The sequence below is a fragment of the Homarus americanus genome, unplaced genomic scaffold (assembly GCF_018991925.1).
Source record: "Homarus americanus isolate GMGI-L3 unplaced genomic scaffold, GMGI_Hamer_2.0 scaffold45698, whole genome shotgun sequence".
Lineage (NCBI taxonomy): Eukaryota > Metazoa > Arthropoda > Malacostraca > Decapoda > Nephropidae > Homarus > Homarus americanus.
This window is the reverse complement of record NW_024735554.1, coordinates 9,318,614-9,332,811: the sequence shown is the minus strand read 5'-3', so window position 1 is coordinate 9,332,811 and position 14,198 is coordinate 9,318,614. Positions and strand designations below refer to the sequence as shown.

The 14,198-nt window shown below is 37.7% G+C and overlaps 1 protein-coding gene across 1 annotated transcript in view; it reads right to left on the bottom strand.

Annotated features, from left to right (window-relative positions):
- LOC121871500 (abnormal spindle-like microcephaly-associated protein homolog) overlaps positions 1-14,198 on the bottom strand; it is a 62,587-nt gene that overhangs the window by 3,628 nt on the left and 44,761 nt on the right. Inside the window, exons 20-25 of the mRNA XM_042373888.1 lie at positions 8,987-12,547; positions 8,761-8,874; positions 5,342-5,515; positions 3,142-3,367; positions 2,240-2,424; positions 1,528-1,650 (exon numbers count right to left, since the gene is read on the bottom strand). Coding sequence (XP_042229822.1) covers positions 1,528-1,650; positions 2,240-2,424; positions 3,142-3,367; positions 5,342-5,515; positions 8,761-8,874; positions 8,987-12,547 — 4,383 coding nt within the window. The remainder of the gene's footprint in view (positions 1-1,527; positions 1,651-2,239; positions 2,425-3,141; positions 3,368-5,341; positions 5,516-8,760; positions 8,875-8,986; positions 12,548-14,198) is intronic.

Here is a 14,198-nt window from a genome sequence, read left to right as displayed (position 1 = left end):
CAGAACAAGAACTAATGAATTTTTATTTGATGCATGAAAAATTACATAGGGAAAGATCAAAGCACATGAAACAAGTTTGCCTGGATGATATGTTTAAAAAGTTAGCCAAGAAGAATGCATGTGAGAGCAGTAGGCCTATGCCTGCAAGACCTGTGGCATCAATTTCAAGTACCCTAGATGTCCCGTGCAGCACCACAAGTCCAAGATCAAACAGACAGCCCCCAGCTTCCAGACCTTTGTAATTAGATCTTCAGTAATTGTGAAACTCTACAAATTGCCACTCTGGGAGTGGCAGTATTGCAACATTCTTTGTAAGTAATTAATAAACCTGCATCATTTATACAGCCTGTATTTCATTTAATTTGCATTTAATATTTGTTTAATTTAAGTTTCTAGCGGCCATGGTGCTTTAAAGATACCAGGAGGTGTATAGCTAGTGGGTCAGAGGTGTATTGCTTAATTATTATATATGACCTCTGTTAATCCGGAGAGGCTCAGAAACCAAACGTGCTGGAAAATCGGTGGTGTACCTGTAGTAGGCAGCTACCAAACAGGGAGGTACTACCGCCTGGTAAGATATTGGAAGCATAATGTAGTCTAATGGACCCTGCTGCCATATGGCATTACAAAAAGTGTGACCAAGTCCCAGGTTGCTGATCTGACCTTGTGCCTCATTTACACACAATTGCAGGGTCTCAATTGTTTCTCTTACTTTGACAACACAACCTACATATATTGTTTCTCACTTTTGATTTTTTTTTCACTTTTGTATTTCTTTATGGTTCTTTCTTATTATTATCATTATTACAGGTAGTCCCCGACTTACAACCAACCCGACTTACGTCCACCCGCACTTATGACCGCCTCAGTTGTACCAAAATGTGGCCAAATTATGTATTTTTGAGTCCCAAAGTCAGTACACAGACAAAATTTTCATATGTAATTCACTTTAAAATGGCTGGCAAGCTTAAAAGTGAGTGTTTTGTGGTGCTGAGAAGAAAAAGAGACCCAAATTTTCGACTTTCTGTGTTATTTAAGCATTTCCGACTTACGACCTGGATGTCGGTCCCTAACCCCGTCGTAAGTCGGGGAGTACCTGTATTTTAATATTTAATTTTTTTATTATAAATTTTATTTACAGTACAGAACTATGAATTATTATTATAAATTTTTTTGCCCCCCCCCGATGTGGGTGAGAGACCTGTACCCGGGTGGGCTAATCCCCACAATATGCATATTACCCTATTATTTATTAAGTAACAGTTCATGTGAAATTACTATTGACTTCAGAATAACTCCTAATATCAACTGCACATGGCTTCAAAATGCCCATTACATTGGTCAGATTTTTATTTTTATTTTGTGTGTGTGTGTGTGTGTGTGTGTGTGTGTGTGTGTGCTCACTGACCATACAGACCCCCCTTTGAAATTCATCTGCCCTTGCACATACAAGTATCAACCAACAAAATACAGTACTGTACATGAAAACCTAAACAGTGTACACCTACTGCAAGAAATATCACCTACCTGTTGTGGAGGGTTAGATGCAGTAAGTATATAAAGCAGAGTGCAACATTTGCAGAAGATTCCTGGGGCCTTTTCGGAGTAGATAGTCAGTAACTGGATGATGCTCCTGACTAATCCCTCCAACTGTTTAGGGAATAATGGTCTGTTACAAGAATACCTATGGTGCAGATTCATAATACTGTACTGTATATGGAAATTATACCATTTTATACAGCAAAGCAAGACTTATAGGTTGTTTCATATAGGATTTGTTTTGTTGCATTATTATTGTTTTTTTTAGGGGTGGGCAGTACATTACTCGAGTCTTCCCAGTCTTTATCAAATTATTTTGGTTTGTGGGAAAGAAAGGGTGAAACATTATAGTATATTAATCAGCATTTGAAATAGACAATAATATTCGTCAAGTTGTTTATGTAACATGAAACGGTCAGCTGTATAGGGTGACCAAAAAGTTGCAGCACAATGACTATAACATCAGACAAGTGTTAACTACTTGTGCATACTGTATACGGTATGCTTCTTACTGGTTCAGTGTGATGGTATTATTGGTAATAACTTTGATAATTTATTATAAGTTCTATGATATATATATATATACTGTACTGTATTAATTAAACAATAATATAAACAAATTTCAGTGCACTTAACTTTTTTTTTTACTGTATAGAACTTTGTATTATTTACTGTACTTTTTAAGATAGAGGATGCTTACCCTGTGTACAGATGGTGCTGTGTAAGGGTATTTGGCTAAATTAATCAGAATGTTAAGGATACAGTTGAGGATCTGCATGTGTGGAACAGATCGGTTGCAGGACCTGAGCAGAAACATGATAACTTTTAAGGCAGCCCCTTCTGCCAGTTTCTCAGAGCATGGAGGTGACCATCGTGTGCTTATATCTGCATGGAGGAAAGAATTACTCATTACATACATGGATAGTTTACAAATCTAGAGCCAACTTTGGGCATCAGCTTAAACTGTTGTACTTACTCCACGCACACACACACAGTGATATCTCCAATAGACAGAATTAATTGGTACAGAGCACTTCCAGGAATGAGAGATTTCTGGCAAACGAACGAGACGACTCTCTCAAAGCCGGGAAAAAATCCCTCATACCTAGAATTTTCCAGGTAATGGAAAATTTTTCTCAGAAGTTCTAGAAATTGCCCATTACATCATCTCTCGAACCCCCTAAAGTATCCCCCACACCAAGAATTCTCCGGGGATCGGGAAAATATGCCCTCAAATAATTATTCCAAAAGCCGGAATTTTACGGAAAATTCCAGCTATGGGAAAAATTTTCTGAGAAAAATTAAATTCTGACTCGGAGAGTTCCGGGTATGAGGGATTCTGGCTAATGGAGATATTACTTATACAGTACCTGTATATTAGCCACAGTAAAACATGTCAACCAGAAATCTTTACAAAATAATAAATAGTGTCTTTTAAGAAAGCTTTGAGCATTCTGAATTCCTATTCTGTTCTGGTAACATTTTAATCTATGGAAAATTATCCATGTTCAAGAAGACAAAGGAAAAAAAAAGAGAAAAGAGGGGCAAAGAGAGCCACACACACACACACATACACAGAGAGCTTGGGTTTAGACAACTCACCAAGATCCATGACTGATATTAAAGTCCTCTTCAAATCTCTGTACTTGATCAGGTTTGAAATGGCACAGTCAGTTTTGTTCCCAATACGCTTACTGTCTGTGGCTTCTTTAGTTGCAACCTCCAATCTTTGTCGCACTTCCTTAAGCTTCTTGCTTTTCATGTTTTTACGAACAGCTCTGGCTCTCCATGCTGCCTGGAGAATTGTGGCTGCCTTTTCACGACGCTCCTGCAACAGAAATCAAGTGAATACTGTACACATCTCTAGTTGTTGTTCAGTCTCAATCAAGCTTATCTTTCCCAATCACTGTGAATTTTTGCTAAAAACTATTTAGGGGTATGAGAAAACACTTAAAACCCCCATTACATACAGTAGACCCTTGCCATTCGCAGGTTTGCAATTCACGATTTCGAAGATTCACAGTAAGCAGATGGTGGCTAGCTTGTAAGCCTTTTCCGCAGCACAAGTCATGCAGCATCTTGTGTTGTACACTTAAAACTTCAGTGTTTCTGTGTGAAAATGGACCCTAAAAGACTGTCTAGTGTCAGTGCTAGTGGACTGAAATGTAAAAGGCAGAAGTCAGTGATGACCCTGACAAAGAAAGTTGAACTATTAGATAAGTTAAAAGAGGGGATGAGTGCTGCCATGGCTGGGCAGTTGTTTGGCATATGTATACAGTAGTGCACTAAGGTAGTGTAAGTTGCTATTTGCAATTTTGTCTATTCACGCCATTCCTTGGAACTTAACCCCCACAAATAACAAGGGTTTACTGTAGTACATTCATAATCTATTTTTTGTTTGCTATCCATACCATGTTGCCTTTTTTCATATTCAAAGCAGGGTAGGTCGCATTTAATTTACCATCATCTCAAAGTACTTGAGAACACACCACTAATGTAACTGATTTCTAATAACGAATCATGAGATGCTCTACCTGTCATATTGACTTGCAGATGACTGTGCCTCAATTAATATACCTTCTTAAAAATTTTTTTATCACATCCCATATACTGTACAGTATACAGTGGGGTATGCTATAACGAACGGATCCTACTACGAATATTCCCATAACGAATGGTTTTACCTATAAAATTGAGAATGCTATAACGAACGCAACTCCTACAACGGATGAATACGGGACTGTTTCGTCTGGCGCATGAATATTATTGTACCGCGGCTCCCAACAAGAGCGTCAGGCGCCATATTGGTTCATTATGTAGTCAGTGCACCACTGAACTTGTTGAAATTTCGTCTTTTGATGTGGAAATTCGTGTTATTTTTAAAACTATTTTGTTATACAAGTGTACAATTGTAACAATGAATCGTCAAAATCGAGTGAGGAAGCTAATAACCCTTGAAACTAAGAAAGAAATTACCTAAATAAACAGACAAAGTGCCTGTAAGACAGTCACCACAGAGGGCTAGGAAGGATGACTCCTCTCCTTCCACCTCTTCTCCATAATTCTCTCCTCCCCCCTCCTCCTCTGCCTCCTGTCCTGCATGCTGAACAACACTAAGGTAAGATAAAGTACTGTATTTTTTTACAATTTCCACATAAATTTTTCAGTGTTAAGTGATTGTATTTGGGGGCCTGGAACGGATTAATTCTATAATGAACGAATGCTATAACGAACGAGGTTCTAGAACCAATTAGATTCATTATAGCATACCCCACTGTACTGGTAATATAAAATCTTCCTGAAATTGATTTCCTGATTCTATCGTAAATCAGAAATCACATTCCAAAGTGCATTACAACAAGCCTTTTCGTGTTGCATATTAATATTTTACTATTTACTGTACTTAAAATTGGTATGCCCATAAATCTCAACACTCCCAATAGCCCACCCACCTTTTCTCCCATCATCATGAAAGAAAGCTAGAATCAAGGACAAATACAAGACTCTCCCATCACTCATTCTCTAACTACAAAAAATGTTACTGGTATGTTCTGCTGTGATGTTACCCTGCTACAACAAAGACGAAACATATCCTTTAATATCATTATGACATCTCTACTTCATTCGGCCACACCTCATACTCAACGCCATTTATTCTTTGAAAATAGCTTTTCCAGTCACAGCCTTCACACTGACATAAGACAATAATTTGTGATCAGATCTATTTAGCTAAGTAAATAATGTGCTTACTACTAATAAAGACATCCAAGACAATAAATAAAACAAGTTGAGCTTTCTGCACCTCTCTCATGCACTCCAGCTTTCTTCGCCAAGCTCCCTGGATGACAGTGGCACTCTTCCGCTGTTTCAAGTAAGATGATCTCTGAAGTACAGTTCGTACCCACCGTTGCAGCTTCACCAAGGATTCCAAGGTCTGCTGGGCTCTTGCCATAGCTTGTCGTCGGCGGAATAAGCGCTGTATTGGAGGTTAGATAAGCAAGCATGTACAGGCCTCATTTACTTATAATTGCATTATAGACTTTAAAAGTGTGAAAACTATTTAATGGCAATTCAAACAATAAAAAAATGTAGTAGAAGAGCCTGGTAATGAAACCAGACAGACAGACAAGAGTGAGAGAGAGACCTTACAACCAGATCTGGCCCCATGCAACTATTATGTTTCAGGATGACAAAGCTGAAGTAGGGCACTGAGGCATGGTGGTTTGAAGAGCAGTCGATAAAAGTGACATGTGATTTTGAAGGACAGGTGGAACAAGAATTCAGAAAAAATGCAGAGTTGTTGTTCTGCCCCTTTATTATATACAGAAGCCATTTTGCAAATTTTTTGGTCTACCTTCTGTGTGAGAATGTGAAGGAAAAACTAAAATAATTTTAGAATACTGTACTACTGTATTTATGTAGAAAGAGAATTTGTTTTCAGTAAAACCTAAATTGTCACATTTCAACTTTCCAGAATCACCAATTTATCAAAAAGCATAACAAGAATACACAATAATAATTATAAAATGCTGATATCCAAAAAAAAAAAAAAATGGGTAACCTACAAATTTCACTTCGTTGTGAGACCCATGCTCAGCTGCTATGCTGAAGTACAATCAACAAAAAACTAGCTTCACCTCTGGGTCTGATGGGTTTCCAAAAGAACACAATTATTCCTGTTGTTTCGGTGCAGATAGTGTACAGTATATGATTGTGAGATGCTTTTCTTCCGAATACAGTATGTAGCGCTTCTTTTTTAAATAAAGCAAATAAAGAAGATGAAATATATTAACTTTTTGAAAAAACAAAGACATTAGAATTTGCTGCATTGTTTTACTCACATTAGAAATTATTTCAACCTCAAGGGATGAGTTGCCATACAGGGACTATAACATATTATGAAATGCTTGATTGAAAATACAGCATGCCCTGAAAATTCACTGATGACACCCTGGATGTACCCAAGAATGTCCAAGCATAGTTTTGAAGTTGCTGGCATAATCGCGGCCAGGACAGGGAGCCATTCGTTCTAAAGACAGTAATTTATTTTGCCTGCATTGTGTGTGTGTGTGTGTGTAAACACACTTGGGATTGTCAAGTGAGGGTGGCAGTGTGGCGTCTGCTGCCGAGTCTGGTGTTCCTTGGTCTTGAAACAGTTTGGTGTTCCCGAGTCTACTGTTCATTGGTGCTTTAGTTAGTAAGAAAATAAACCCATTAAGTCAAGTTTAGTCACTTTTATTGGCCTCCAGACCCTAACCCTATTTTCCCCATTGATTACATGCAATTATATATCGTGATTTAGTATATGGAGAACATCCTTGGACCCTATCTCACGATATATCCTGACCCTACTGTAAAGGGATTCTAATAATTATTACAGGTAGCCTCGCAAATTTGTACTACTGTAATTGGTATCCCACTGTGGTTGAATTTCTGAAAAGTATGGAGTTGTGGAATAAGCATTAAAAACAAAGGAAATTTTGTTAATAATTTGCTAAAAAAAAAAAATATCTAATTGTACGACAAATTTTCATTGTTTCAACTTGCACTCCAATGCCAAATTTATTGGACAGTTCATTTACACTTATTCCACTCTATACTGTATAAATGATGTGGTTCAGAGTTAAACAGTTTAGTAAAAACAAGGTTAGCCTAATTTGAACTTATTTCAAATTGCATGTCAAAAATGAACAAAAAATTGCTATGATAAACAATACATTGCTTATCATAAAATAAAATATCACATATTTTATGTAAAAAAATAGCTCCTTCCACACTCAAACCATCCTCTGGATGACGTGACATAATTCAGCCAGGCTATCATCCAGCTAACTCTGAGATGTATGACTGCTGCTGCACTGTGTGTAAGCCATGACCTCACACTGGAGGGAAGGAGCGTGGCTGGGTTGGCGATGCAATTACAGCCCACTGCCTCCACACAAACACCCATGCAATTAATTTTTCTTATTGTGCAGTTTTATATTTTACAGTACTGTATTTTCTTTATTGCTAAGCCACATCATTCATGTAGATTGGAATAAATTGCTTAAGAAGTTTGTTTTCATGCAAATCCATAAATTTTCATGAGCGTTTAAATTAAAATAAATAAATAAATTCTTAAATGGTCATGGAAATGCAATAAACACAGTACAGTACTGTATTCATAAAATTATTAAACAAGTACAGTACATGTACTACATCATAATAATAATATAATAATGGAAGCCCCTTGAAATCGAGGATGGCCAGCCCAAGGGCCACCTAGGCGTGAATTTGTTTAAGGTGTAAAAGCTGTCGCCAACACAACAACCACACCCTGAGTTAACGAGCCACATGACCCAGTGTCAAGGAATACTCCAAGAAAACCAGACAACTTGCCAACTGCACTGGCTAACCATTACCCTGAAATACGATCTGCAAATCGATTAACTTCCAGGTTCCCAATTACTGCTGGGTAGACAGAGGTAAATGGCATCATGAAACTTGCCCATAGTTTCACCCTGTCCGAGGATCGAACTCGGGTCCGCTCGCTTGCGAGGCGAGTATGCTGACCATTACACCACAGGTCACCCCATGCACTATATAAATCCTTTGTCACAGTATATATGGCAATGAAAATTAATATGACGGCTTCTAAAACTGCATTTGAACACATTCAATTATGAATATTGAATACCCCATAACTGATTCAAGCAGGAGGTACCCAAGTTATATAAGGTCCCTTTAAAGCTTTAGTGCAAAAAAGATTAATATTTATTGCATAACTTTTCCCAAAGATTTTTTAGACAGGTAAGTCTGACCATGCCAAATCTTATAAAAATATTCTGGAGGTTGACAACTGGGTCTAATACATTGTACATGATGTGAACTTTAGTATGCTAGTGTTGGTCCTGTGTAAGCAAAGCAGGTGAATAAACTTACTGAATAGTTATTTAAAAATTTAAATTGTGTAGTTGGCTCTGACTGGTCATAGAAATGTATGAACCCCCAAAAATTAAATGGAGGAAAGTGACACTACAGATGATACCATTAAACCACCTGAAAAGTAATTTGCAATTTTAAAGCTATTCACCTAAAGCAAGCATTCCAAGAGTGGGTGTTATGTTATACTGTATAAACATTATAAACCTGAGAGAAACTATGTGTGAAATTTTACATAATAGTTATAATCATACAAATTTGCATGCTGCATTTAATAACTAAACATAATTTGCATTTTACCTGAATTTTTATGGCAGCCAAGTGAACCTCAGTAACCTTTGTTACCTGCTGTAAATACATATGTCTTTTCTTCTCTCTGATCATTTGGCGAACTTGCCATCCACGTACATAAGCCTGGCAGAGAAAGAATTTTAGTTACTTCGTGGAACTTGTGTATTGCAATCTGGAATTAAAACACATATTACTGATATTGCACCAGACTATGTATTTCAATACTTAGACTTACCTGTATGGTGCGAGCAGCTTTGATGCGCTTGAACAAAATTCTTGCCTGTCGTCTTCTCCAAGCAGCCTGAAGAATAACAGTAGCCCTTTGCAGGTATATGTACTGTTCTTGTGCGCGAAGAGTTATGTAGGCCCCACGCCAATATCTCTGTAGCTTGATAACTGCTTTCATCTTACAGCGACAGTGTCTCCGAGCAAACCAACCTCGAATATAAGACTGAATCACAGTTGCTGCTATATGCTGCTTTCTTATATTTCTTCGTACCAGCATGCCTCGTACATGTGGCTGAAGCATGAGCGTTGCCTTTTTGACGGCAGTATACCTATGATGTAATGTCTTGGTCATCTTGATGGTTCTCCACCATTTCTGAATTATGACAGTGCTTTGAATATTCTTTAAGTACTGTCTACGTATTAACCACTGACGGGTACATGACTGTATTTTGAGTGCTGCCTTGTGTTGCTGGAGTATTTTCTTCCTTACCAGCATACCTCGGACAGATGCTTGCAAGATAACACAGGCCAACCTCAAGTTCTGATACTCTTTTTGCTGCTCCCTGGCTCTGATCACAGCTCTCCACCACTTTTGAATATTCACAGTTGCTTTTAATTTTTCTGAATATTTCTTTTGTACTAACCAGCATCTTGTATATGCCTGCACTTTAATGACAGCTCTACGCCGCTTTACATATTCTCGTCGAACCATTATTCCACGGTAATGCCTTTGGAGGGAAATTGCAGCGTTTCTCTTCACTTGATACTCCTGATGCATCTTCCTTGTCTTCTTAATTCCTCTCCACCATTTCTGTACAACAAGCACACTACGAGTCATCTTATGGTATTCTTTACGTACCATACAACCACGAACGTGAGATTGGATTTTTAATGCTGCCTTATGTTGCCGAGATATTTTTGCACGTAACACCGTCCCTCGAGTGAAGGCCTGGATAGTAATAATGGCATTCTTCATTTCACAGTACTTTCGAACTTCATCTCTGGTTAATTTTATGGATCTCCACCATCTCTGTATTATGGTCACACTATACACTTTCTTCAGATACTCTCTCCTTAAACACCATCCTCTGAAGGCTGTTGCTATCTTTACTTGTGCAATTTCCTGCTGTACAATCATCTTCCGTATCAGCATTCCTCTTACAGAAGCTTGGATGGTGACAGCAGCTTTCCTCATGGTTAGGAACCTTGTCTGATGCTCTCTAACTTTCTTTATTGACTGCATCCATCTCTGAATTTTAATAGCAGACACAACCATTTTTTTATATTTCCTCGACAGTAAGAAACAGCGAATGTGTGACTGTATCACTATAGCTGCCTTATGTTGCTCAGTGATACTCCTGCGAACTAACATACCGCGTACACAAGCCTGAAGCAACATTGTTGACTTTCTGATAGTGTGATATTTCTCATACAAATTGAAAGATTCTTTTGTCCATTTCCACCACCTCTGGATTTTGATGGTATTACTTCTCATCACTTTATATTTTTTATGTGCCAAATAACATCTTACATGAGACTGAATCTTTGCTGCTGCCAAGTGTTGTTGTCTTATCTCTCTTCTAGCTATCATTCCTCTTGTATAAGCTTGTAATCTGACAGCTGCCATCCTTCTTTCCTGATATGCTCGCTGACTTCGCATTTCAAGAACTGATTTCCACCATGTCTGAATGATCTTAACTTGTGATACCATCTTTTGATATTCCCTCTGTACTATCCATCTCCTTACAAAAGACTGAATCTTTACAGCTGCATTTTGTTGTTGGGATATTTTGTGACGTACTAACATTCCTCGAATACCTGCTTGCAATGTAATGGCTGCATTTCTTAAAATTTGGTAATTTGATTTTAGCTCTTCCATTTTCTTTATTGCCCTCCACCAATTCTGGATTTTCACTGCACTGAGCCTTTGTTCCGTGAAGTGTCGTCTCTGACACTGTGACCGATAAAAAGCTTGTATAGATGTTGCAGCAACATGCATTTTCTTCAGCTTCTGAACTACCAAAAACCTTCTTACTGATGCCTGCAAAACAACAGTTGCAGCTTTTTTACTGACAAAGTCCCTCTGAATCAATTGACCACGCTGAATGTGTCTCCACCATTGTTGAATTATTTCTGTACTCTTTTTAAGCCTCTGATATCTTTTGTACTGTAGGTAACAACGAACCTGGGACTGGATAACTATTGCTGCTTGGTGCTGCTTCTTAATGCCTTTTCTAACAAGAGTACCTCTCCAAATGGCCTGAGTTGTAATAGCTGCTCCTCTCATGATATGGTAACTTTCTCTGTATTTCCACATTATTAAAGTGGCTCTCCAGTGGCACTGAAGGATTTTCACACTTTTAACCAGCTTTAAGTACCTTTTCTGTACCAACCATGTTCTAACTATTGCTTGAATCTTAGTTGCAGCTTCATGTTTTTGTCTCATGGTTTGTCTAATCAAGAATCCTCGAACTGCTGCCTGGAGAACGATAACAGAAGAGCGTTCAGCCAAGTAATTTTGTCGGATTCCCCGTGTCAGCCTGTATAACTTGTAATGTTTCTGGATCATTAAAGCAGCATTTTTTTGTTGAAGAAACTGCTTCCTAGCCAGGTAAGTACGAATACAAGATTGCAGGAGACTTACAGATTTTAGCTTTTTCTTCAGATTTTGTCTGGTAATAAAACCTCTAACAACAGCCTGACATCTAGTTATGCATTTGTATTGATAAAGGTATTCCTTCCTTATTTGCATGCCAATCTGGTAAGCTTTGTAGTATCTCTGAATTACAACAGTACTTTGTCTCTGTTTTAAATACCGCTTCTTCACGAACCATCCTCGAAAATGTGCTTGGATGCAACAGGCTGCTGCCGTTTTCTCTCTAATATTTTTCCGTACAATGTAGCCCTTGACAGCTGCTTGGAGACAAACCACAGCTCTTATAGTTCTCTTTAGATTATTCACTGCCTCCCTTTTCAAACAGAAACTTCGATAGGCACTTTGTATCAAAGTCACAGCCCATCTTTTCTTTCTATAATTTTTTTGCTGCCAGTACATCTTCCAAGAGCTCTGAATAATGACAGCAGCTTCTTGCATCACCTTCATTTCTTTCCGAACAAGGTAGCCTCTGACTGTAGCTTGTAGGAGCACTATCTTATGCCTGGTCTCTAAGAATTCTCTTCTAACTGTTTTCCCAAGAGAATAGTTTCTAAGATATTGCTGTATGACAATAGCAGCCTTACTCTTCTTCATATAAGACTGTTGCTCTTGCCAACCTCTGTACCTTGCTTGAATAATGGTAGCAGCATGGTTTTTTTGTTTTAGGTCTTTTCTCACCAGACACCCTCTTGTAGCAGCCTGCAAAATGATGGAAGCCTTTCGAATTATCAGGTACTGATTTTGAGCTTGTTTTTTCAACAGATAAGCCCTAAAACCCCTCTGAATAGTAGTTGCTGCAGTTCTCTGAGTAAGGTAGGCCTTTCGTGTGAGTAGACAGCGATACCACGACTGTATTCGAATACAGGCACTCTTCTCGAGGGTGTAAGTTTGATACTTCAGCCAACCTCGGACCTGAGGAATAAAAAAATATATACAGTACAGAATATATAATTTTTAGATTACATCACATGGTGCTAAAATATAAAGGAATACTTTAGCACATTTGTGAAGTGACAAAATACCTAACTGATTCAAGTGCTTGAAATGGGATGTGAAATTTATAGTCAACGATAAAGACCCGAACAAGAAGAAGCAACTGTTAACAAGACGCAGCAGTTTCTAATAAAGTTTAAGCATTTTTGTCTTGGGTTGAGCCAAGTTTTTCTCTTTAGAAATTCAGCCTTTCCAACCATTAATTTCCTATGCTTTTCAGTCTTATTAAATCAGCTGTTAATCTTCCAATAAGTGATTTACACAAGGGTCTATTTAGCCGAGGATGGGATTTTGGAATAGATTATTATGGTTGTGTCATTCAGTACCAACCTACAACCTTTTTCAAATTACTTCTTACAACAAAGTCAGCAGGTGATATCTATTATACCAGCAAATCACTCATCTTAAAATTTTTTCCTTCCTTTACTTTATGATAACTAAAAACAATCTCTAAAAATCTAATTCTCGTTATTAACACTATTGGCATATGTTATACTAATATTTTGGCTCTATCCTTATTTAAGTAAAATTTAGCAACTGACAGTAAAGTCAAGTAACAGGATTAATAGGATACTGTAGTATGAAGTTCAACATTAAAAAAATAAATAAAACATGAGTGAAGGGGAGAATGTAAATCATGTTAGCAGACAAGAACTTTCAGAACCAAAAGATTTCACTATAAGTTTCAACAAGACCCATAAAGGCTCAGAAGAGGTTGTCAATTAAGGTGGCTATAGTATTGTTATAAAAAAAGAAAAAGAAAAAAAAAAAGCATTAACTCAAGATTGACAATGAAGATATAAGTTTAGAGATTAATTGATTAATATTAAAGTTATATTAATACTTTTATATTATTGTATTAGGTATATACAGTAGGTTTTTCTCCAGACAAAATTGAACAAGCTCAGCATCATCTGAATTAGTCACTTTTAACTGTCAGCCACTTCAAATTGAAAACCCTAGAACCATGTTAAAATATTAGTTATGTATATACTATACTGTACAGGACAGACCAAACTTTATACAGATGGTTTAAGCCTGAGGGTAACACATTTACATATTACTGTATGATATTTCTTACAACCTCTTCCCATGTCTTTCTTGGCCTACTCTCTGTTCTTCTCTCCTCCACATTCAAATCCATGGATCTCTTGACCAAGCTGATCTCCATTAAACATCTACGTGTTCAAACCATCTCATCCTACCTCTAAGCAAAACCACGCCAATACTGTACTCCCAATTGCCCTCTTAATTCTGAACAGGGTTTCCTTTCCTTCCGTACCTCATTAAACACCTATCCCACCATTCTTATCTCAGCCAGTTCAAGCCTACCTAAGCCATCCTTCTTTATCTACATGTTTTACATTTGTACATCACACTTCTCATGCCAGTCGCATATAATTTCCTTTTTAGTGCAAAGAAGGCCAATAGACTTTTTTTCAGTCTCTTATGAGCGTTACAATTGAGCTAGCTTTAGCACCACCTCCAACAGTGATCATGTCACTCAGGTAGCAAGACTCATCTGCCCAATGTTGGGCAATTCCATCCTTGCTAAGACTACATGATTACC